This window comes from Parus major, chromosome 6 (assembly GCF_001522545.3).
Source record: "Parus major isolate Abel chromosome 6, Parus_major1.1, whole genome shotgun sequence".
Classification (NCBI taxonomy): domain Eukaryota; kingdom Metazoa; phylum Chordata; class Aves; order Passeriformes; family Paridae; genus Parus; species Parus major.
In genome coordinates, this window is record NC_031775.1 from 22,105,893 (window position 1) to 22,130,092 (window position 24,200).

General features: G+C 42.5%; 1 protein-coding gene across 2 annotated transcripts; it reads left to right on the plus strand.

The window, feature by feature from the left end:
* The first annotated feature begins 212 nt into the window (after positions 1–212).
* Positions 213–24,117, plus strand: PDCD11 (programmed cell death 11). 2 transcript variants are annotated; one of them, XM_015633228.3, is made up of 36 exons: positions 213–313; positions 1,175–1,283; positions 1,851–1,982; positions 2,165–2,332; positions 2,934–3,095; positions 3,687–3,810; positions 4,142–4,323; positions 4,848–4,955; positions 5,402–5,608; positions 5,930–6,054; positions 6,669–6,729; positions 7,402–7,548; positions 7,665–7,916; positions 8,468–8,608; positions 9,299–9,499; positions 10,058–10,228; positions 10,621–10,837; positions 11,613–11,753; positions 12,725–12,840; positions 13,004–13,524; positions 14,003–14,065; positions 14,527–14,635; positions 15,131–15,220; positions 15,546–15,648; positions 16,159–16,336; positions 16,966–17,022; positions 17,800–17,922; positions 18,205–18,327; positions 18,500–18,695; positions 19,050–19,169; positions 19,491–19,631; positions 20,696–20,946; positions 21,576–21,744; positions 22,016–22,169; positions 22,727–22,892; positions 23,591–24,117. In XM_015633228.3, exons 2-36 carry the CDS (start codon positions 1,182–1,184, stop codon positions 23,760–23,762), a joined length of 5,493 nt encoding a protein of 1,830 aa, XP_015488714.1. In that variant the 5' UTR covers positions 213–313; positions 1,175–1,181; the 3' UTR covers positions 23,763–24,117. The 2 variants fall into 2 exon arrangements, with proteins under 2 accessions (XP_015488714.1, XP_015488713.1); XM_015633227.3 differs by having other exon boundaries at positions 219–313; positions 1,170–1,283.
* The last annotated feature ends 83 nt before the right edge of the window (positions 24,118–24,200 follow it).

Sequence of the window (24,200 nt, forward strand, 5' to 3'; positions counted from 1 at the left end):
CAGCTCCGGCACTTCCGGCCTCCCTTTCCCCTCGCCTCACGCGCCGCTTCCGTCCGGCGCCGCGTGCGCCCCCGCTCCTGGGAACCGGCCCCATCCCGGGAACCGGCCCCATCCCGGGAACCGGCCCCATCCCGAGAACCGGCCCCATCCCGGGAACCGGCCCCATCCCGGGAACCGGCCCCATCCCGGGAACCGGCCCCATCCCGGGAACCGGCCTCATCCTGGGAACCGGCCTCATCCTGGGAACCGGCCCCATCCCGCTCCTGGGAACGGCCTAGATCCCGCGCTTCCCCCTGGCAGCGGCCCCGGGCAGGTAAGATCCCAGCCCTGTCCGCTCCGGCGGAGCCGCCTCGGTTGCCGGCCACGGGAGGTGTCTGTGTTCCTTAGCGAGCCCTGAGGTGAAGCGTGCCTTGATGGGCTTTCGGTTTATCGTGTGCTTCCCATTTAAATAAGTTTCGTATGTCTAACAGGTTGCCTCAAGTTTGACAACATAGGGTTTCAGCGCTATTGTTTGTAGAAGAACTGTTGGCTAATAAGAAGCAATGGTATTAGTATAAGAGCAATAAGCACTAATAATACAGTACTAGCAACTACTTTTATTTATTATTATTTATTAGTAGTAGTAACAAGTGAATTGTTGCCTAATAAGCAAGGTGTTTTTTATTGATTGAAATAACAAGGTTAACTACTTATTTTATATACATATACTTATGGCTTAGATAAAGAAGTAGCAAGTTAAATTAATTATAGGTAGCACTCAAAAAGTAAAAATGAAGGCCAAGCTTATGTAGTGTTTTGTTCACGGCTTTCTCCTTGATTACTGAAACTGGTAAATTCAGCCACTGAATATAATAAAGGCTGGTTTAGGAAACATATGGTTAAAGCAGTTTTATGAATATATATGCGGTGTGTTTAAGTGTCTTAAAAATTAATACTGTAATACTTCATTGAAACTGTGCAATAGTAAAAAGTGTTATGAATGTGCCTAATTAGATGGACTATTGCAGCACTTCATTCTAGTCAAATGTTAAATCCATTTGGATGTGAGTTTTTTGACTAACTAGAGCAGCCATCCAAAGTCTTTCTTATTTTGGGCGGTTCACCTCATTATTTGTGAGGAACAAGCACGGTAACTGTATGTTTCATTTCTGCTTTGTCATTTGTCCCAGAGCAGTGCAAGGATGGCATCCATGGAAGAAAACTTTCCTCGAGGGGGCACCCAGAAGAAACCTGCAGAGGGAAAAACACCCAAACCAAAGTTAGAGCAGGACAATTTGTTTGATGTACGTTGTTTGCATGTTCTTGATTAACTTCTCAGAGCTCTTACACTGTCAGAATTTGATTGCAACTTTCTCTACCTGTTACTTCTACAGTAAACTGCAGAAGGGACTCAAAAATAGATGTCTCCTGACATCCACCATCCTTCTGATCTCTGAAAGATCCCTGATATCTGGTACATCTTGACTATGACAACTGAGAAAACTCAGTCAAAATTATTGATTAGGCAGTAGCTTTTAAACTTTCCACAAGCATCTTATCCCAAAATGCTGTATGGTGAGCCTGATGTTACTGGACACAGGCTAGGTTGTCTTTGTTAGTAGAGTGTGATGCAGATCTCTTGCACCACTCTTTTCATTCCCAAGATTCAGCTTTATAAATGTTCAGCCTCTCCTTCCAAAGGAGATACTTTGGAAGACTTGCATGTAGACAGACAATAGTTAGCAAGATGGTTCTCTCTTTTTTGTCCAAATCAGTATTTTATTCATGTCAGCAGAGTTTTACCATAGTGCAAAGTTTGTTTCTTTATCCACTTTTATTTTTTAACTTTCGGTGCTTGTAATCTGCTTTAGGTTCAACATGAAGAAAAATCCCAGAAAAGAAAAAGGAGCCAGAAGGATCAAGTAAAGCAGAAAAGGTTCAAGGCAGACAAAACAGCTGCTGTTAAAGACAATATTATGAATATTGGACCACTCACAATTGAGGTTTGTGCATAATTGTTTGATTTTGTGTGCCTCTATTTTCTGGGCTACATAAAAATGACATATTTTTCCTCCCTAAACCTGCCAAATATATCAGTGATCCGGTACAAAACTTAACTGTTTATCCCCCTGTTATCATCGACTTGCCAAGATACCTGTAGTATGCTGTTTTCCTGCTTTCCCAGGCGCTCAGTGAGGGAATGCTGCTCCTTGGCTGTATAAAAGAGGTCAATGACTACGACCTTGCCATCAGTTTGCCCAACGGCCTCTCCGGATTTGTGCCGGTCACGCAGGTCAGCGATGCCTACAGCAAGCTGCTGACCAAGCAGGTGGCCCAAGGAGAACTCCTGGAGGTGAGGCCTGGCACTGGGGCTGTGATTTGTGCTTGGAGCTAGAGTGTGTTCTTAGTACCTCAAAATCAATCCTGAGGTCTTGCTTAGGAGCTTGACATTGACTAACCTTGGTTTGGAACTGGGCTTTCCAAGCAAACTTTGCAATTTCCTGGTAACAGCTGACTGCTAGGAAAAAATAAAATGAAATAATCAGTTACCCTGCCTCTCTGGGGTCAGTGGTGCCTAAGTTTTCCCAAGGTGTTGTGGAATGTGGGATTAGCACTACCCCTTTGCTGGTGGTGTTTTTCCCTGCTGAAGGAGGAGGATAGGTTAGGGTCACTGTTGGCTCTGTAGATGTTTCCTCAGCTGCAGTCTCCTGACTCCACAGTGTTTTGAAGCAAGGCCCCTCAGTCTTGCTGACATGACATAGTGTCATCCCTGCCTCTCTATTGAGATCCTGGTGTTTGTGGGATTTCCTGCCTGTTACTGTAGTGTTGACAGAGAAGCAGGACTTTCCTATGGGATTTTGGTTTCAAACTCTGTTTCAGTAACATAGTCTAGCCTTATATAATTTAATATTGTAAAAATTGTATGTTTCTCTTTTGGTCATGTTGCTGGGCAGGAGTTGAATTCGCTCCCAGAACTGTTTTCTCCAGGGACACTGGTCAGGTGCATCGTGACCAGCATTGAGAAAAGTGACGATGGACGTCGCAGTGTCAAGTTATCGATTGACCCCAAGAAGGTCAACAAGGGCCTGAGCTCTACAACACTAGCAGTGGGCATGGTAAGTTTCCTGGGTCTGTCACAGCCTGTGTGGGCTCTTGCATTCCAATTTGTCCTTACATGGGATCAGAACAGAATGTGGAGCTGCTCCCACCATGGAAGAGACCTGTGAAGTGAGGTTGGGTTTAGTTCTTGTCTCCAGGTTGTCATTCATGAAATTAATTCATTTTATTCTGTTTCAGTATGGCAAAATTATTTAATTACTTTTTTCTGAGTAGGTTTCTTTGTTAATTTTTACGGAGAGTAACATATAACATGGCTTGCAGAGGTGCTTGGTTGTTTATGTTTTGTGTTTACAGCTGTATGATTTTATGCACCTGCTATATTTGAGCATCACTATTCTTTTCCTACTAGTTTGTGAGCTCCTTGTGTGCATAGCTAAATAAAGGTAGACTTCATATCTCACTGTTAGCTGAGCTGTGTGATAAGAAAAATGTGATGTTCTTGTTCCAGAACTGCTCTGGAAAGCTCAGTTCTCTGTCCATACAAAACAAGGGAGTACTTGGATGGGGAATCTCTTGCCATATGTTCATTCTTTCGAGACCCAGCTCTTTCATTACGTTACTGAGTTGCAATGGTTTCCTCTCAACAGCTGCTCTCTGGCTCTGTGTTGAGTATGGAAGACCATGGCTACCTCATAGATATTGGTGTCACTGGAACTCATGCTTTCCTGCCTCATGAAAAAGCCAAAAATTACATCAAAGCAGTCAAGAAAGGTAAGAAGTAGTGCAGGAGGTTCTGCTGGGTTAAAATGGAGGTGGAGATTGACAGGGATTAGTTTAGTTTATTTTATCTGTGGTGTTAGAGGACCTTGGTGGGATTGGGTCAAAGTGGAATCTTTGCAGGTTGCTGCAAGCAGCAGTTTTGTGGCTGGTCTGCAACAAGCCTTTGTGTTTCAGCCTGTGATCTGACAGACTGTGTTCCAAATCCCTGCTGGCAGCAAACTTCACTTAGATTGAGAGGAAACTCTGTAAAACCTTTGGAAAAAGTGGGAGGAAATACCGAGTGCTCCTGGTAGAGGTTTTATGCTGTGACTCATCTTTGTAGGGCCTGACTTGAAAATAGGCCAGAACCTGAACTGCCTCATTGTGGAAGTGAAGAATGAGGGCAGGGTGGTCTGTTTGTCCATTGATCGATCGGAGGTGGCTGCATCCATTGCCACAGAGCGACAGAACTGGACACTCTCTAATTTATTGCCAGGGCTGGTGGTGAAAGCTCGAGTACAGAAGGTAAGCTCTGGTTTAGGTTTCTTTTGTTGGGTTGGTTTCTTCTCAGTGTTGTTGAAGGCAGGAGACAGGTGAAGCAGAGATGAGAGTTTATGCCCTGAAAATTTTTGATTGGTCTCAATTACTTAGCAGTAGCAAACATAATCTGCTAGACACTCCCATCCACCACCATTACATGGGGTCTGATCTCAGTTCTGGTTGTGATGCCCTGAGTGTAAAGGCTGAAGCTGGTGATGGAATTGGAAGCAGAAGAAGGATTCATTTTGTGCTTTCTGGCCTTTATTGCTAAAGTATTCAACAGGATAGCAGTAGTCCTCATACAACACACAGCTTTATCAAAAAACTGAAGGATTGTTTTTTTCCAACAGTGTGCAAAGCAGAACTGTTAGCAGTTTTTTCTGTCTCTTGTGATGTGCTTGTTGATTAACACTGGCAGTGCCCTTTTTTGAAATGTGTGAATTGTTCTCTGTGCTGCATGAAAACTGAGTGTGGAAATTTTTTTGTCGTCTTTTCATTTCCCTTCCTAGGTGGCCCCACTTGGGATGAAACTGACATTTCTGTCTTACTTTACTGGCATTGTGGATTTCATGCACATGGACCCAGAGAAATCCATGAGCTATTCTCCAGATCAAGTGGTAAGGAGGATGCCTGGAGTTGTTATGTTGCTTACATCATCTCTTACCTTCTCCAACATTTCTGTGGAATTATCTCTGATATCTTAAGGCTGATAGCTTCTTTCATATCTTTTACTTGAATTTACTTGAATTGGCTGCTTTAAAGCTGTAAAGAGCAAAGCCATTCCTGGAGGACTTATTTGGGAAGCTTGGAGATTTGCAGGGGATGCAAGGGATGACTTGTGTGGTCATGTTCCCCTCCCTGCATTGATACCGGCCTAGTCTGTAAACAACAGACAAAAGCAAAAACCCCTCTTTGGTGAAGCTGTTAGAAGCGAGTGATGTCTTAGTAGCAGCACTGGAAGTGCTTGTACATGGACAGAGAGTTCAGGTACCAAGCAGAATGTATGCAAGCATGAGTGAGGTGCCTTTTTTCCTCTGGTTTAACGAGCCCCCTGTGTTCCCAGGTGAAGGCCTGTGTGCTGTCTGTACACTCCACGTCGAAGGCAGTGCGGCTCACGCTGCGCCCGCCCTTCCTGCACCCCGGGGGAGCCCCACGCCAGCTCCCTGCCCAGCGCATGGGGGCAGTGCTGGAGGAGGCCACGGTGAAAACCTTCTACAAGCAGTTTGGGGCCGTCTTTGAGCTTGATGATGGCACTCTTGCATTTGCACGGGTAAGTGCCAGGCTGCTGGGGCAAGTCCTCCATATCTATATTAGCTTGCTGGGAAAGGGAGCTAGGAGAGGGTTTTATTTTTTGCCTTTATCCTCTTTGTGAGACAATACAATAAAATTAAGACAGCATGCAAGGTGTTTGTCAAATGATACATCCCCTTGTTTGAATTGAAATGTAGGAGAGTTGTTGTGCAAGAAGAGCTGGTGAAACCTGCACAAAGAGAATGTTAGAGGAACAGATTTGTCAGATGCTCACTTCAGCCTAAGGCCCATATCAGTGCTTCCGCTTTCCAAACATTCACTTGTAATTCCTTTTTTCTAGTTGAAGCATCTTTCAAAAACCAGAAAATCCTTTAAACCTGGGGCATTTAAGGAAGGTTGCAAACATAAATGTCGGATCATTGACTACAGCCTGATGGATGAGATGTGTATTGTATCTCTGAAACAGTGAGTATAATAGACTCTTCCAGAAGACTGGTAGAATAATTGGAAAGGTGTTTGAGAGTGGAAAATACTACACTGCTTTGCTGGACTGGAACTTGCCATTCAGGATTTTTTGACTTGTATCTATGTTGTGGCATATCAGGCTGTCTGGGCATCCTGCACATATTCTCTGTACTCTGTGGAACTGGGATACCATCAGTATTGTTGGTGAGCTGAGACACAAGGAGGTTAAATTACTTCTGCCATGTGTCAGAAGACCATGGCTCAACAAGAAATCAAGCCTTGATCTTGCAGCTCATTTGTATTATAAAGTCCCTCTTAGCACTTCCAACTTTGTGGCTTTAAGCAAATCAGATAATGGGTTCTCCTTTCATGAGGCCATAACTGTGTGACTGTCACCTGGAGTGGAGCCTGGTGAACCTCCCTGAACTTTATATCCTAAGAGCTGTTTTGAGAGATTTGTCACTTGGAGTAAAACACAGCTCTGGAGTTGTAGAACACTGGGGAGTGTGTGGAATAATGGATATTTGGGAAAAGTCAGAGATGGGACTGTCTTCTCTTATCCTGGATTTCCTTCGAGATGACTGACTGGTCTTCTCTTTGTGTCTCTTCTCTAGTCAGATTATTGAAGCACAGTTTCTGCAATACCAGGATATCCACGTGGGTGATGTGGTGCAGGTGAGCTTCTGAAAGATCTGAGCATATTATACTTAAAACAGTGATCTTGCCTATGTGCACTCCTTCTGCCATTATGTGTGTCTAACTTCAGATCTAGACTAGTGAGTTGAAAATGAGAAAAAACCTTGTCTTGCAGGCCTTGATTAAAGGAATGCAACACTTCCCATTTTGTTCATGTGTTTATTCATGATATGGCAAAGGCATTCAAACTTTATCTATGGTCAGTCATCTATTTGTGGCCATAATACATTTTTAGAAAGACTTGAGTGAGAGAAACTAAAATTTGCCTTGCAGTCAAAGTAAAAGTTCATGTATGAGCAATCACAATGAGCTGATGGGCAGAAAGTTACTCATTGTGACTGTTATGTCTGAATCATGGCTGTATTGGATATGTCTCTGGAAACAATTCTAGTTTGCTGGCATCAATAAGGATTTTGCAGAAGTAGTCTATGCTTAAAAGAAAAGAGGTATACAACAACCTTATGAAGTCTATAAAAGTTAAAGGGTCAGATTAGTTTGGTGCAGTGTAGTTTGGTCTAAGATGACTTTTTTTTTTTAAATGGGATTAGATTTGGTGTTGTATCTATTGTAGTATCTTGGCTGTTTCCTACCTGTCCACAGTCTGCTTTTCATGCTCAATTTACCAATTCTTTCCCCTATTTTGGGTTCTAGGGCAAAGTGGTCTCTCTAAAACCCATTGGGATGCAGGTGAAAGTAGCTGATGGGATTAGAGGACTTGTGCCATCCCTCCATCTCTCTGATGTGATCCTGAAGCAGCCTGAGAAGAAGTACAACATAGGAGATGAAGTCAAGTGTCGGGTGAGAGCTGCCAGACAGGATCTTCAGCTGCTTTACACACTTCTGAGTATTTAGCAGCTAGATTGATCAGGAAAGGGCAGACATGCTTTTTGAACCTCTCTACTCCATTCTTGTAGGTGCTGGAGTGCAATCCTGGAGGAAAGAAGCTGATCCTTACTCTAAAGAAAAGTCTCGTCCAATCAAAGCTTCCAGTCCTCTCAAATTATGAAGATGCAAAACCAGGCTTGATCACACATGGCTTTGTAGTGTGTGCAAGGGAGTTTGGCTGCATTGTTAAGTTCTACAATGATGTCAAAGGTCTGGTACCCAAGAATGAGCTGGGCTCAGAACCCATATCTTGTCCAGATAAAGTCTTCTTTGATGGCCAGGTAATTAATGTACCTCTCTTACCTACAGAATCAGAAGGATGATGTTTTCTGCCTCAGTGTTACTCTGGTTATCCTGTTTGTTTCAAATTACAGGCACTTTAGGAACTGTGTTATTCACAGTTCTGGTTTTTGTTGTGGGCAAAATTAAAGAGATCTCAGCTGTCTTCATTATTTTTTCTGGTGATTTTCTTTGTCTTTAATATTGTTATTTGTTGGCTGGGTTAGGAGAAAGGTAATTTTCTAGTCAGAATTTCTGACTGCAGATCTGGAGATCTGGATTTTATTCTCAACCGTGCTATAGACCTGTTACATACCTTCACAAGCTCATTTAATGATTATGTATTTCTATTTTACATCAGTGTGATCTGAAGGACTTTTGTCTGTGGTTGAACTTGTTAGGTTTTTGCCACTGGCCTGCTATCCTCAGGTGTGAGAGAAAAGTGTACTGTGTATGTATGTCCCTGTCTTGTTCTGTAGGTGGTAGCAAACGGAGGAGGAGTGTCAGCTGAACTTAACTTGTGTTTTATACTTCTATTTTTTTTTTTCTGCAGGTTCTTAAAGTAATGGTCTTAAAATGTGAGCCTCAGCAGGAAAGACTCTTGCTGTCCTTCAGATTATCAAGCAAACCTGGCCCTGAGGACAAATGGAAATGTACTCCAAAGGAGAAAGAAGTGAAATACCAAATAGGAGAGGTATTGAATTCAATGGCTATTCCTTTTTAGCCTTTTCCTACTCATTTTCTATATGATTTGGTATACTTTGAACAACTTTGCTTCAAGAAAGCTGGTGGTGATCAGGAACTAGCATTAAATGTGCATTTTTTACTGTGTGTTTGACCTCCTGGATCAAAAACGATACCTAAGTTTTCAGAGGTCAGGATAAAGGAGTCCCCAGAGAGTCCTGGAGGTACCAATTAGTAATCGTACTCCTAGGTGAAGTCTTCTTTTTTTGTTTTCTGGATGATGCTGATTTTCTTGCTCCAAAAACAGCTGCTTTTGCTCTCGGAAAAAAAAAAAAAAAAGCTTTAGAGAAATGTTTTGAAATGTTTCCCTGTTTTTGCAATAAACAACTCCCTGCAGGTATTTCTAATGCAGGAACAGTACAGCTCTAATCTTGATTAAATTATTCCCTTTGCCCTTCAAATGAAAAGTCACAACTAAGATAATGTTTCCAGCTCTTTATTTCTCTGGGAGCTGAGAATTAGTTTTTATTTTACCTGCAGTGTTGGCATGCTTTTTAGCTCGGCCCTGTTGATGAGTTTTTCATGTATAGCTGGGAGGCAATGTCAGATCCCCTGCAGCCCGTCACGTCCCCTGTGCATCAAAGGAGATGACTTCAAAAACACTTGGAATTTTATATCACTGTACTTATTCTCTTTTCAGATAGTTGATGTGAAAATCTTGAAGAAGAAAGATAATGGGTTAGAAGTTTCCATCTTAGAAGATGAAGACAATGTGGTAGCCTGGATCCCCACACTGCACCTCTCTGACTTCATTGCAACCTCCAAGCTCCTGTGGCACTGTCTTCAAGAGGGAGATGTCCTGCCCAGAGTTATGTATCTAAGTGACAAGGGAGAGCACATTGTATCCTTTTCCACCTCAGCCAGGCAAGCAAAGTGTGTGGAAAGGAGGTAACTCTAAAGATTTTGGAGTATCTGCAACAAACGAAGATTACTGTAGTTAGTTGAAGTGGAAGTGCCTATCATGCTAATGATACTTCAGAGGGGCATTATAACTTGTGCTAGAACTGAGGCTCAGCTGGGACTAGAATCTCCTCAGAACTAGGTTGTGAGCTGACTTGTTTTCCCAACCAACTTCTGGGCAGTTAAACCTATCACAATCTTAGGAAAAATGTTGCTGTTTTTATATCAAAAATCTGAACTGTATTATTAGGAAGTCTATATTTCTGCTATTTCTGTGAAGCATGTATCTTTAATGCTGAGCAATTTAAGACACAGGAGTTGCTAAATTTTCGTGTAGGAAGATCAAGACAGAAATTGGAATTACAGCATTTAGAGCTCCTGTACTGTAACTTGTAGCAAGTGCTTTAGCCCAATGGTTAGCAGCGCAGCACTGAGAGATTTTGTTGGCATCGTGCTGCTCTCATTCATCTTTTCCCATTTTTCTTAACTGGTTGTTCAGATCTTGAGTAGAAAGTCTTCAGTGATTTCTGCTGTACAGGAGGAACAAGTTGTGAGAAGCTTCTCTGAAATCCAGCCTGGCATGTTGTTGACTGGTTATGTGAGGAATGTGATGCCCTTTGGAGTGTTTGTGGAGTTTCCTTTTGGTGTGACAGGACTGGCACCTAAAGTGGTAAGCAGTGCCTCCACTTCAGTTAGCAGCTTATGTGTGATCAGGCTGCTTGAAACATAGTTTTAGCAAAGCTACAATAACAAGGACGGAGCAACTGGGCTGCAGGCCCTGCATTTGCGCAGCTTCCTGCTGCAGGGTAAAAGGGTTTAGGTTTGCCTTTTAAATCACTTCCAGAATGAAATTAAGCACTTGATTCAAGTGAGCTTAAGCTTCAACAAGAATTTCATGTGACCTCGGTAATTAATTTTAATTGATGGGTTTTTCTTCGTCTTTGTTAATTTCTCTTATGCATTTACATGAAGTCATAACTCAAACCCTTCTGAGCAGCTCTGTGGGTGGTTGATCGGTACCACCTGTGCTCAGTAACCTTGCTCTCTGTTTCCTTTGCACAGAGCATGAGTGACAAGTTTGTGACAGACACCAAGGACCACTTTGTGGTGGGACAGACTGTGATTGCAAAGGTGATGAGCATTGATGAGGAGAAGCAGCGTGTGCTCCTCAATCTGAAGGTGTCTGAGTGCAGCTCAGGAGATTCTGCTGCAGATGGCGTTGCCCTCCTGAATCAATATTTCAAGGAGCTGAAAGAAATCAAGGAGTTGTTGAGAAGAGGTAAAAGACTGTTCTGCTAAAGGGTATCAAGTAAAAAAAAGAAAATGTGCTCTAGAGAAACAAGAAAAGAAAAACATTTGAGTGAAAGTTCAGTTCAAGCAAAGGCTTCACTTCCCAAAGTATCTTACTTAAGAAAAAGGATGTGTGTGCAGTGTCTGCCACTGACAAGAGGCTTTTCGTAGGTACAGCTGGAACAAGCCAAAGAAACAGCTCTTTTCATTGAAGTCTACTAAGCTTCTTGCATTGATTTTGGGTCAAGTGCTTGTGATAACCCAAACACAGTACTCACATGAGAATGAGTTTGTTCAAATAGATTTACCTGCATGCATTACAGGTCTTCCAGCACAGATTTTTTTCACATGCTGTTTTTCTGGTGTTTTTATTAAATTCTGACTTTGTCTTTTTAGTTTCTTCCTATATCCAGTACTTTTTAATGTTTGTTTCCTGTAGTTGTGAAGTGACAGGTCTGTTTTGTGCTTCTAGTGTTAATCTGTTTTGCTTTCACATTTTTACATATGCAGTGCTGGGTTCCAGTGTTCATATAAGATTGGAAACTATTCTCTCTAAAATTATTAGGTCCTTAATGACACAAAAGGGTTTTTACTTTGATTAACTCTTAGTGTTTCTGCAGATTCAGGAGCCTAGGCTTTGTTTTCCCTTATGAAGACAGATGAATGCTTCATGTGCCACTGAGTAAATGTGAAGGCTTGTCTTTGTTTTGCAATGAAACAGCATCAGTAAACTTGATTTCCTGCTTTTTCATCCCTTTATTTAGGAAAGCCCAGCATTTGTGAGTTGGTGCCTGGGAAGAGGGTGCATCTGGTCATGCAGGATGTGAGGGAGGATGGCTCAGCACTGTTCAGTGGCAGCTCTGTCAAAGGCTTGACTATAACTGCCACCCGCTACCATTTGGGAGGTGAGGGTCTTTCCTTTGCTTGTGTCAGTTTTCATTCTTGTACTTTGAAACCTCTCCCAAAATGGATTCTGCTGATGAGGATCTAATAGAGAGAAGTCTGATCCGAGTAGGGATGGCCTTGAAGAGTAGTTAAGTTTCCCAATAGTCTTGCTATCCCATTTGTGTGATTCAGAAAATATGATATAAACTTCTCTGTGCCTCTGTTAATCCTGTCTCGTATTTTGGGCATCTAGTTTGTGCTCAGAGATCCGTAGTTGAACCATACTGTATATAGACAAGTATGAATACAAGCTCCAGCTTTCTTGGTTTTTTCCTTCTTCCTTCAGAAAGAGCATACTCCGTGGAATATATACTTGAAATTGTTGACAATTTTTCTTGAAAGATCAATGACATTAAAACAGGACCATAATTTTCTAATTCCAAAACTAAAAGATGTTATATTGTGCAAAACCAAACATATACTTGCTGAAGTAATGAATAAACCAGTGAAAGCAAGATAAACCTCTAACTTCAGCAGAAGTAAAAACCCAAGCACTTCTGTTTCAGGAGACTGTTTTTTTTCCTTAGCGAGTGATAGACTGATGATAGTTTTGTGCAAATGTTAGGAAAATCTTTTTCAAAACCTAAATTAACTTGACCTTGTTTTTAGTCAGCCTTGTCTTCAATTTTTTAAGGATCATGTCTACATAAAATCAACTTTTTCCAAGAAAGATCAGACTTTTTTCAAATACAAAGGTCTCCTTTTTTTTCTCATTTCCAGTAACATTGGAAGAAACTGTTCTTAAATAGACTTACTGTATATTTGGTACTAATTTGGTAGTAATTTAGTAATTTTACTAAAAATTACTTCGTAATTAAGCACTCTTTGGTCTTCAGGAATTAAACCTTTCATGTTTGTCGTGTTCTGCTATCACAGTTGCTCAGAATTCTTCATTGTCATCAGGACATAATCTTCTTATACTCATTTGCAGACAAAAATATTTCTCCTGGTGAGAAGAGGAAGGCATTTGTACTTCATGTGGATGCCCTCACATCTGAGGTGCATGTTTCTCTTCGGGAAGAACTGTTAAAGCAAAGACCCAAGCAAGTGAGTATGCGTTCAGTTTTTGGGTTTGTGTGTTTCTGTCTGGAAAACTGTAGGTGATTAATAAATTTCAAGGGGGCCTGTTTCCTCTTTTAGAACTGTGGGAGGTAGAGTGGAGAGAATCAAAATCTCAGCAGGAGAAGTCACTCTGTCCATTTCTGTCTAGCGGCTCCGAGAGAACTCCCAGCACTCTGTGGTGGTGCAGCACATCACAGAGCACTTTGCCATCGCGTCTCTGCCGGGAACAGCCCAGCTAGCAGCTGTCCCCATCGCCTGCCACTTCAATGACACCTTCCGCTTCGACTCAGAAAAGCTGAGGGTGGGACAGACAATCTCTGTGACCTTGAAAGCAGTGAAGGAGAACAACCATGGGGTCTTGTTAGCAGTACAAGGCCCAGCCAAGAAGAATGTTTTTGTAAGGACACGGAACGAGTCAGAGACCGTATTAGAGGAGATGCTTCCTGCTGTGAAGCACTCGCTCTCCCCGGGGGATGTTGTTACTGGTACCATTAAATCCGTCAGACCGACCCACGTCACTGTTGCTATTGATGACAAGCTGACAGGCTCAATCCATGCATCCCGGATTCTGGACGAAGTGCCCATAGGCTCTTTTCCAACTTCTACTCTGAAAACCGGACAGAAAGTGACTGCTCGAGTCATTGGAGGCAGAGATGTGAATACTTACAGGTGAGAAAACGTGATCGTGGTATTTCTTCTGGTGGAACACAAAGGATGAAACAGTCTGTGTTACAATTCAGGTCATTTAGGCCCTCAGTCAGCAGGTGCTGTTATAGCTGCCTTTGCTGGAGTAGTTGAAGTCTGAGGAAATCTGCTATTATATTATATTCTATCTCAGATCCAGCTTTCAGTAAGTCAGCTTTCTGCCTGTGCTGCTGTATTTATCTTGAGTACACATTGCAAGAAAAAAAGATGTCTAGACTCTTAAGATCCAGTCAAAGCCTTAAATATAGGCCCCAGGGACTAAATTTGCTGGGATATTTTGGTTAAATAAATTGCTACTGAAATAGTGATAGGAAGAACTGGAACTGGAAGGCTCTGGTAGTTTTAGAGAGCTTGCACGTGGGTTTTTTGCAGAGGCATTAAATGTGGGTGACTGGGGCCTGGGGAGATCATGAGAAACTTTGATTCTTTACCTCTTCTTTAGGTGCCTGCCAATCACCCATCCACACTTCACACAATCCATTCCAGAGCTCAGCATTCGACCAAGGTAAGTGTTGGCCTCTGTGGTGTCTGCATATGCTTTACAGACCTTGGATCCTTGGATATCCCATCCTTTGTACCTCTCATTCATGAAGGGGCTGGCTATGAGCAAGGACCTCCACATGTATGCAGTGGGGCAAGGCCTCTTGCTCTCTCTTTCACACTAATGTGGGCCCTGTAGCTGTGTTAAATATCACAATGCTCTCCTAGCACATGATTTCCTTTGAATGTCCTTTTGGCATCAGGTTCTACCAATCTGGACTCTGTCTTGCCTACTCCTGTCAGAAAGATTTCCTCTTATGATCAGGGAAGAATTCATTCCCAACAGAAAAAATGCAGCTGTGGAGGGGTGAAAGACATTGTCACAGTAGTACTAGCTCAGCACATTCCCCTGGGTTTTTAATTTCCATCTTCATCATTAGAACCAAAGCTGTTTTACTGATGTCCTCTTTCTTCTTTTGCCAACAGTGAAAAAGAAGGTGAATTCACAGCATTGCTGAACCTTAAAGAAGAAAGTTCCCTAAATAAACTTGGACTCTACAATGTTGGGCAGACAGTCACCTGTTTTGTAAAGAAGGTGAGGTCAAAGTCTTCTTAAGTGGTGTGCTGGGGGAGGCAGCAAGTGGGTGTGACCTTGTGGAGCCTTAGCTCAGACCTAAATACCGAAGACTGTGGTCTTCATTAACTGTCAGAGTGGTCCATGGCAACTGCAGCATCTTACGGGGAAAGTAGAGGAAGGAAACAAAAATATTCAGTACTTGATGGAGTCAGGCTGAGCTGTTGTCTTTGACATGACTGTTTGTTGCCAGCAGGCTCTAGTAAAATGGCCTTTGAGTATGCCACCAACACAAAGAACACTTGTTGCTGATCCCCTGTGTGCATTTGCCTGTGAACCACAGCAGTGTTATGCTTGTAAGAACAGAACCCAAGCCACTATTTTTGCTTGGTGCAGAAGCCAAGGCTGGACTAGTTCTTTTTAGCCTTAAAAAGTAGTGAAAAATTTCTGCCAGGGAAGATTTTTATTCCCCCAAGGTGTCATGCTGTCTTCTCTGGCTATTTGGTGTCTTTTTAGTATAACATGCTCAAAAACTGGCTGGAGGTAGAAGTCACCCCCGACATTCGAGGAAGAGTTCCTCACCTGCTGTTGTCTCTGAACACCAAGGTAAGAGGCTGTTACTGGTGAGCTACACAGACTTTCTTTTTCCTTATGCTTGGCCACAAGTTATGACTGCAGATGCTTCTGACATCCATGTGAACCCATAACCCAGTGCTCTGCCCTTTAGGCGTTGCTGCCCTTAACAAGCAAGTACTGTGCCTGTAGCTAGTTTGGCTCAGGATGGCAGAGCCATTGAAGCAGTGCTGAGCTATCAGTCAACAGCACATCAAAGATGGTTATAGAAAGTGTAAAGGTTCATAGGGGAAACACTAGTCAGAGTTGTGCAAAGCTCCTTTTCTGGAAATAAGTGTAAACATGTCTTTTATTTCAGGTCTTAAAACATCCAGAAAAGAGCTTTAAAAATGGCCAGGCAATATCAGCTACAGTGACTGGAACAGATGCCTCTGAAACAAACCTCTGCTTGTCACTTACAGGTATTGTGGAGCCTTAACAGCAGGACCCCACCACATGTTATGCTTTACTCAGAGTTGGGTCTTCATTGACCCCTTGGGTGAAGATGTTACACTCCAGAGCCAAGCTGTACCTCCCTGTAGAGCAGAACTAACCCCTGACCTAGGGGTAGCAGCATCTAAGAAGACCTCAAGCGAGGTCAGACCTCTAGAATAAAGAATCACTTTCCAAGTGTCTCAAACTGAAGCTGTTCTTTGTGCCCTTCTGAACATATTCCCTGTTAATCTGAGACTTGAGGTGGTACATTTATCAACATTTGTCAGTTATTCTGGATCTTGGAATTGTGCAACTAAGGGGCCTTGTCTGGGCTACCTAGGCAAATGTGGCAGAGAACAGAGATTGTACAGACTGTACCTTACCAAAAGTTTGTGGGTTTGATATGTGACTAGGCAAGTAAATCAGCTACGCTAACTTACTACCTCTTGCTTCATATTTTCAAGTATTATGAAGCCCTTTTCCTTCACCTTTTCCAGGAATTCACTCACTGGAGCCGGACACCATCTCTGTAGGCAAGGTAGCAAAGGTGATTCCACACATTGGTTTGACCATTGTGCTGCCAGGTGGGAAGACTGGCAAAGTCAGCATCTTTCACCTGAATGATACTTACACAGAGGATCCTCTGGGGAACTTCGAAGCTGGCAAGATTGTCAGGTCAGTAGTTGTCTTCCTTGTTCCTCCAAGCTGCAAGGCTTAGAAATATTACTGCCTTGAGGTAGTGCCAGCCTATAAGGTCAGTCTGTGGCTAAGAAGTGATGCTGACTTCCCTTATATATGATTGAGTGAAAGTCTTGTATTTTCCATTTATGAAGAAGCCCCTTTTCAGCTGCTTTCATGGACTGTCTTTTTGAGAGTAGCTACTCTGTTAGCTAAGGTGCTGATGGGGCTAAGGGTAGCCAGTATCCCAGCTCTGTAGTGGTTCTGTGGGCTGTTTGGCAATTGAGTTGTTTTTATATTTGTAATGCACAAGCAAATGCATTTCCCTACTTCACATACTTTTTGGGAATGTTGTAGAGTGCAACAGGCCAAATGATTTCAGGTATAACAATCTTTAACTCTTTTGTGCTGGCAGTAGAGACTGAGTAAATCAAGTAGACATGTTTCAGAAGTCCTTTGTCTAGTTTTATGAATTATTGTGTCATGCTGGTTTGTATTAAACAGAAAGTGCTCCAAAGAACTGAGGGCTTTGTTTATTTTTCTGCTAGTGCAAATATTTATTTTCTACCTGTTGCTTTTTTAGCATGTAAAAAAGCTCTGTTTTCTCCCCATCCACTGCCATGCAGGTGTTACATCCTCTCCAATGAGAATGATAAAATCCAGTTATCTCTCCGGCAATCTCGGTATGTGTCATCCCTCTAGTCTGTTGATCTCCTAGTGAAAAAAATTATCATGAAATACAGTTGTTGTTTGTTTGGGAAGATCAGTGAGACATGTTAAAAGAACAAGGAATGCATTTTTGTAACAGGTGATACTTGTTCCTGTTTCAGAAAGATTTTTTTTTTTTTTTTCTTTTTTCATCAAACATTGAAGGGTCTGACACTTAAAGCTGCTCAAGTGGGTTCAGATTTAATTTCTGTTTGTCATATTTTCTAGGCCTGCCTTATCTTTTTTGTTTGCTTATTTGGGAAGGAAGTTCTACCACTGAGTTTGCAGTACAAAAGTTACGTTTCAATGTTCAGCTGCATTTTAACAGTTTTGATTAAATAATAGACTTACCCCTAAATGTTTCTTAAAACTGAGCCTCTTGCTTTGTCTTCTGTATGGAACAAAAGTGTGGAGTTAAGTATCTTAGAAATAAGTGGGGAAAACACAAGCAAATGCTGTGCAAAATTTCAGACAGCATTTTACTCTCCTCATTTTCTTAGTGTCAGGCAAGCCAGGCTGATGTGTTTGGCTTTGTTTGCAGCAGCATGTGTATTCCCTAATGCTATGTAGAGCTTGGCAGAGATGCAGGCAGTCCATTAGTACATTTCAATAAACTGAAGGGTGTCTCTGATCCAATATATTTTCCAGAGAGTACTGGCTGTTGTTAGTACTGATCTGTTTTCTGCTATCCAGAGCAGAATGTGAATTATTCAGATGAGTGCTTTAACTTCTAACCTCTCTTTTTTTTTTAGACTAAATCCAAAGGTAAAAAGCAAAGTAGAGGACATTGAAATAACAAGTATTAAGGATGTTAAAAAAGGCCAGCTAGTGAGAGGCTATGTCAAATCAATCACTCCATCAGGTGTATTCTTTGGGTGAGTAGCCTGAGAAAATTATTCTGGCAAGTGATGTGTCTTGGAAATCTTATTTATTTTGATTCCATGATTGTTGAATCTTGTTTGGGGATGGTCTCTGGCATAATGTGATGTCACAAAATGAATTTTTTCTTGGGAATCAAGATGTCATGGCTACTATCTTGACCCTGTGAAATTAAAGCAGTGAAAGTTAGTTATGGAACTGATGATGCTACAAATGCATTTTATTTTTCTTTCTTCCTGCTGTAGAATACTTATTTTTTGTTTTCTTCCTCTTCTCAGATTGTCCACTTCTCTTCTGGGCCGAATCCTGTTCCAGAATGTTTCCCGATACTTTGTACAGAACTATTCCTTATATGAAAAGTACCTGCCTGAAGGAAAACTGCTCACTGCCAAAGTGCTTGGGTAGGTCCAATGTTCTTTAAAAGGGACTATGAATTAGAAGAGAGGAGAGGATGGAAAGAGGAAGGATCAAAGACAGGAAAGTTTGAAAGAAGTTGAGATCCTTGCAGTCATTGTAAATGTTCTGATTTTTTTCTTATTCTTCTGTCCTGCTACTCCTGGTGATGCACCACAGGGTGAATAGAAAAGAAGAACATATTGAGCTCTCTCTCCTGCCTGAAGACACTGGGATGCCAAGTGTCTTGCCTGAATCCCTAGGCCTACCAGAGTATGGAACAGAGGAAGAGAAAAGAGAGGCAGATGATGAGGGAAAAAGAGAAGAGCCTAAGCTGAAGACAAAAAGGAGAAGAGGAAACTATGAAAGTAGTCAGGTATGGGTGTGATTGCACAGGATATGCTAAAGGATTTTGCTAGTTCAAATACTGAAGTAACTGGAAATATCCCAGTCTCATCCCAGAAAGATGAGAAATTGTACAGACTAGGAAAAAAAAGATTAAATTTGGGTGGGAGCTAACTGAGATACCAGTTGTATTTCTAGTCCCTTTAGTCTTTGCACTCTATGTAGGTGAGTGTGGGTTTATTCTCCACTGCCTCTGTTAGTTGAGAGTAGTGGGGAATGCTGTGCCAGGGCATTGCCCTCTCTGCTGTCAGGCTTTTTACTTGTAATCCTTTAAGGTTGTCACAGTTGTTGTCCTCCACTGTCCACTCATTTCCACTTGTTGCAGGAGGCAAAGCCAAAGAAGAGGAAGATCTGCCCAGCAGATGAAAATGACAGTGGAATTGAGGTGTATTACCGTGAGGAGGAAGAGGATGACCAGGAGGAAGAGGCAGCTAAAAAATCTAAGGTGAGAAGTTTGGAGATGAACCTGAGCCTGAAACGGCCTTCTAGCCCTACTGATATGCATCAGTTTGACTTTAAGAGAATAAGTATTACTGCTGCAGATAGGAGTGACAAGGTGGTGTTTGTGTCATCTGAAAATGGCTTGAGGTGGATGGAATTTAAATTACGACAAAGCTAGTCAGAGTTAATGTTTTTGCTGATGGGCTGTTTGCAAGTACAAGAAGTCAATGGTACCAAATGGAGAGATGCCACAAGCCAAGAGCAGTTGTCTGATTTAAGTTAAAAAACTTAAAATCCAGGGCATTTTCTGTCTTCCTCTGAACAGGAAGGGAAGCCTGGTGAAGCTCCCAGGCTGCAAGTTTCCATGGGCTTCACCTGGGATGAAGACAATGCGATGGATATACCTGTGCTGGATCAGAAGGAAGAGAGCTCAGAGAGCGAGGAGGAGGAGGATGTGCGGTCCAAGGTACTGTGTAATTGTATTGTCTGCACAGGCCACACCACACAGTGGATGTAATGTGATGTTTTGGTATTTGCATGTCTGTCTGCCCTGTAGCAAAGCCTTTTAACCCAAGGGAACATCTTTGACAGCTGACACCGAACTTGTTCAGCTATTTTGAACACTGACTTCAGTAGCAGATACTTCTGAAGCAGGGGAGAAAAGGTCTAATTTTAGCATGGCTGCATGAAAAACAAGTTTTCTCATGCTGACGTGTTAAAAAAATAAGTATTTAGAGTCAAACAAATGTTTTCATGAATACAAAACTTATTTTTTATTTAATGTCAGCTCTCTTTTTTACTTTCCCAAGTGTCATAAATTTACAGAAAAGCCTGGAGATGGAAAGCCTTCCAAGTTATAATCATTTAGCAAAAAGCATCAAACCCCAACTTTTTTATGCTATAACTTTTAGAAGGGGTTTTCAGTGAGAGCAATTTAGCAAAATCAGAAACAAGTTCATGAACTCCTTTCATGCTTGCTCTTCAGGATTTGCCATGTCCCTCAAAACTCACCTCTGTAAAGGCAATGCATGGCTGATGCTTTATTGCCTGAGGTAACAAGGCAGAGAACTATGGCACTGTGGGTTCCAAATTTAGACCTGAGTCACCCTAGTGGTCCAGCAACACGCCCCAGTGTACATAGGGAGAAATTGTGTTGTATTTTTACAGAGTGCAGGAGGGTGGTGGTGAGTACTGGGCTGGAGGATAAAGATGGAAGAATAACAGGCAAGGGCAAAGTGTGAATCGTGCAGTTAGGGTGCCAGGCTAGCAAAGTATTTGGTCCCTCAATGTATTTAATTTAAAAAAGAAAAGGACTTCCTGTTCTGCTGCTCTTCTTTGAGGTGTGAACTATGTAAGAAGGGGTGGGGGGTATGTATCATTTTTATCCTCTTTTAAACAGCTGGCCTCATCTCTTCCTGTGGAAATTGCTTAGCCTTGGACATACTGAGTTCTGGCTGTATTTTAGCTGGACCTGCCTATTCCCCCATGAAGTATCTGCCCTGCCTCAGTCCTTCTGTTTTGCTCTTTCAGCTCAAGAAACGAACAAAGAAGGAGAAGGACCTGGAGAAGCAGAAGAGGGAGAAGGAGCTTTGCAAAGTAGAGGCAGCTCTAATGGACCCGAGTCGGCAGCCCCAGTCAGCAGATGACTTTGACCGCCTGGTGCTGGGCAGTCCCAACAGCTCCATCCTCTGGCTGCAGTACATGGCCTTCCACCTCCAGGCTACAGAGATTGAGAAGGCCAGAGCTGTGGCAGAGAGAGCACTTAAAACAATCAGTTTCAGGTAATAACGGAGCTCTGCTTTTCTTTGCCCCAAAGAATAAATCATGACAGGGTAGTTGTGGTGGAAGAACACTGGTAGAATCAGTCTGGGTCTGTGTGTGTGGAGTGACAGAGTCTGTTGTAGTGAGCTCAGAAGGATTAAGTGGTAGCGACTGTCAGTTCGCCCTTTGAAGGTCTGGCCTGAGTCACCACCACTGGCCCACAGCTGACCTGCTGCAGGTCATGAGCTCAGGAGCTTCTGAAGGTGTAACTGAGTGCACAGACATTCTTCTAGATAGTCAGAAGCATTTGGAAGAGCATAATGCTGTCAGTGATGTCCTTGAATCAAAACATGGAACTCCCGTTGCCTTGGCCATAGGGCTGTACCTTAAATCATCTCTACTGCATGGTTAGGTATATTGTGCTTTCTAGACTGAAACTTCTGGTTTTTGATTACAAACAACAATGATAAAAAACTGTTGTGTGAATCAACTGCTGTGCTCTATTTCAAAAATGGTGTTTCAGGGACCAGTATGTCATTTTTCTTGTCCTGGGGCCTGCTACAAGTCAGTGAGTCCATGTAGGGTAGTTTGCAAAAACCTGGTGAAGACTGGCAAAAGGCTGAATATTCTTGTTCACTTCTGCTTTAAGGGAAGAACAGGAGAAGCTGAATGTCTGGGTAGCTCTGCTGAACTTGGAGAACATGTATGGTAGTGAGGAGACACTGATGAAGGTCTTTGAGAGAGCAGTTCAATACAATGAACCTCTGAAAGTCTTCCAGCATCTGTGTGACATCTATGCCAGTTCTGAGAAGTATAAGGTAAGATAGTGCAAGCAGATCCCTAGCATGTATCCCATTCAGGCGTGCCAGTAAATTGCAAATGCTGGCTGTGTAACCTCTCCTCTGTCAGATCCTTGGGGCTATCCTGTTCTTAACTGGAATTAATGGTTATGATTGACAGTGGGCAAGGATGCATTGCTGCTTGCTTTTATGTCCTGAGTGCTGAGAGATACCCAGCATATGATTAAGAGTCTTAAAGCTACAAGGCTTTGTTATGAATGTGTGATGTAACCCAACTCTGTCCTTCCAGCAAGCAGAAGAATTATACCACACAATGCTGAAGCGTTTTCGTCAGGAGAAATCCGTGTGGCTGAAATACGCCTCTTTCCTCCTGAAGCAAGGCCAGGCTGAGGCTACACACAGGCTTCTGGAGCGTGCTCTCAAGGCTCTGCCCACCAAAGAACGTAAGCTCTCTCTGCCCCAGCTTTATTATTATTATATTGTTATTGTGGACCTTAATGTAGACAGGGGATGGGCTGCTCTCTGATATCTCTGCATGTGACAGCATTTATAATAGGGGAAGAATGCAGTCAGCTGACTTTCAGGGGTGGGGAACTTTCAAGCTGGATGTTACTGCTAAATTCACCTCTGCTAAAGGCACCAAATCGAATTTGCTGTGATGCACAAAAGCAAAGACAGCTTTTAGTTTTACAGCTCTCTAGAAAAGTTCACTTGGTCTAAGCCCAGGTTTCTGGGGCTGCCCATGGGTGCTGCATGATACATTATGAATATGAAAATAAACCTCTTTCCCACAGAGAGCTGAAATGGGAAGTGAGCTGTGACCCTTCTGTCTCCCACTTTGATCCCATCTTGGTCCAGAACCTCTTTACAACAGAGCCTTTTGTCTCTGGGTAGAGATGGTGCTGTCTCTGTGCCTGTCTGTTCTGTGTAATTCTCACTCGTGTTTGATCACGTGGAGGAGAGTTGCTGTGTTACCCTAACATGTCATTACTTTTTCCAGATGTGGATGTCATTTCAAGGTTTGCACAGTTGGAGTTCCATTCTGGGGACACAGAACATGCCAAGGCCCTCTTTGAGAGCACCCTCAGCAATTATCCCAAGCGGACAGACATTTGGTCCATCTACATGGACATCATGATCAAGCATGGCAGCCAGAAGGAAGTACGGTGAGTTGTGGTGCAGCAGGCTGGGAAGGGGCAGAGCACACCTGAAAAGAGCAGAGGTACTCTTCAGTGTTGGATTGTAAAGGGCTTCTACAGCACTGCAAAAGGGATATATATATATATATTTTTTTTTTTTTTCCCACAAAACTGGGGTGTGTGGAAGTGCTTATCCTTGCTGGGACTGAGGAGACCCTAAGGAGTTCTACAGGGCAGAGGGGGACTAATTTGTAAATAGTGGCCTGCATGACAGAAACTAGAGGCCTTGCACTTTCTACCTTGCACTAAGGTACACCTGTTCCTCTGCAGGGATTGCCTTGTATCTGAAGGGTGAGAATAATCTTGAATAATCCACCTTTGTATCTTGTAACTTAAAAATGGAAAAACATATTTTTTCCATTTTTTTTTCCCGAGAGGTGACAAAAGGAAGTAATTTCTACTGAATGAATGCAGGGTCCAATGCAGTGTCTGGATCTTTGTTTAAGTTGACCAGCAGCCTTAGTGTTCTGCAAGCAAGTAGAAGGCTTCTACTTAGATATTTTGGCCCATTGTCAGGAGCCTCTTTCTTCAAGCACCAGCATTTTGCAGCAATTTCCCCTGAATGTTTCCCCTGACTTTCTGCTGTTTGTTAAAAGACAGGGTACAGGGCTTGTATTGAGTGCTGTCACAAACACAGTGGTTTTAATCACTTTGGTTTCTTTCAGAGACATCTTTGAGAGGGTCATACACCTGAGCTTGGCACCGAAGAAGATGAAATTCTTCTTCAAACGCTACCTGGATTATGAGAATAAATTTGGTACAGCAGAAAGTGTCCTGGCTGTTAAAAGAGCAGCACTTGAGTATGTGGAGACCAAGAGTTCCCTTGCTGATACCTAAGTGTGGTGCAAGTGAAAGCAGAGAGACTTGGCTTTCCATGCAATGTTGGAACTGGGTGGTGTGGAGTTCTTCCATGACTGTCCATGGACAGTGAGTTTCTGGAGAGTATTGGTCTGTGACCAAACCTGCTTGGAAACAGCAATCAAATGAAAAAATTTGATAAATGTTTTCAGCTTTGTCCAGATGTTACAAATAATTTTGGTGTGTTGATGACATGTTAATAGACTGTTTTATAATCAAAAGAAACATCAGCCGTACCTGTTTTATTTTCCTGGGGAAATGGTGCAGTTATGGCATGCTGCTTTTAAGTACAGAAATACATTATAAATTGATTTTTCTTTCTGTTAAGATGGCAGAGAAGATTCTTGTCTTTTGGATGAATTAGCACTGCAAAAGATTTATCTCAGGTGCCTTTTTGCTTTAGAAATTGGCAGAGTA

Coding starts and splice junctions, on each gene's coding strand:
- PDCD11 (XM_015633228.3), top strand. CDS start 1,182: ATGGCATCCATGGAAGAAAACTTTCCTCGAGGGGGCACCCAGAAGAAA. Junction 17,923..18,204: donor CCATCAGGTGTATTCTTTGG/GTGAGTAGCCTG, acceptor TCCTCTTCTCAG/ATTGTCCACTTCTCTTCTGG. Junction 22,170..22,726: donor GGCTCTGCCCACCAAAGAAC/GTAAGCTCTCTC, acceptor TACTTTTTCCAG/ATGTGGATGTCATTTCAAGG.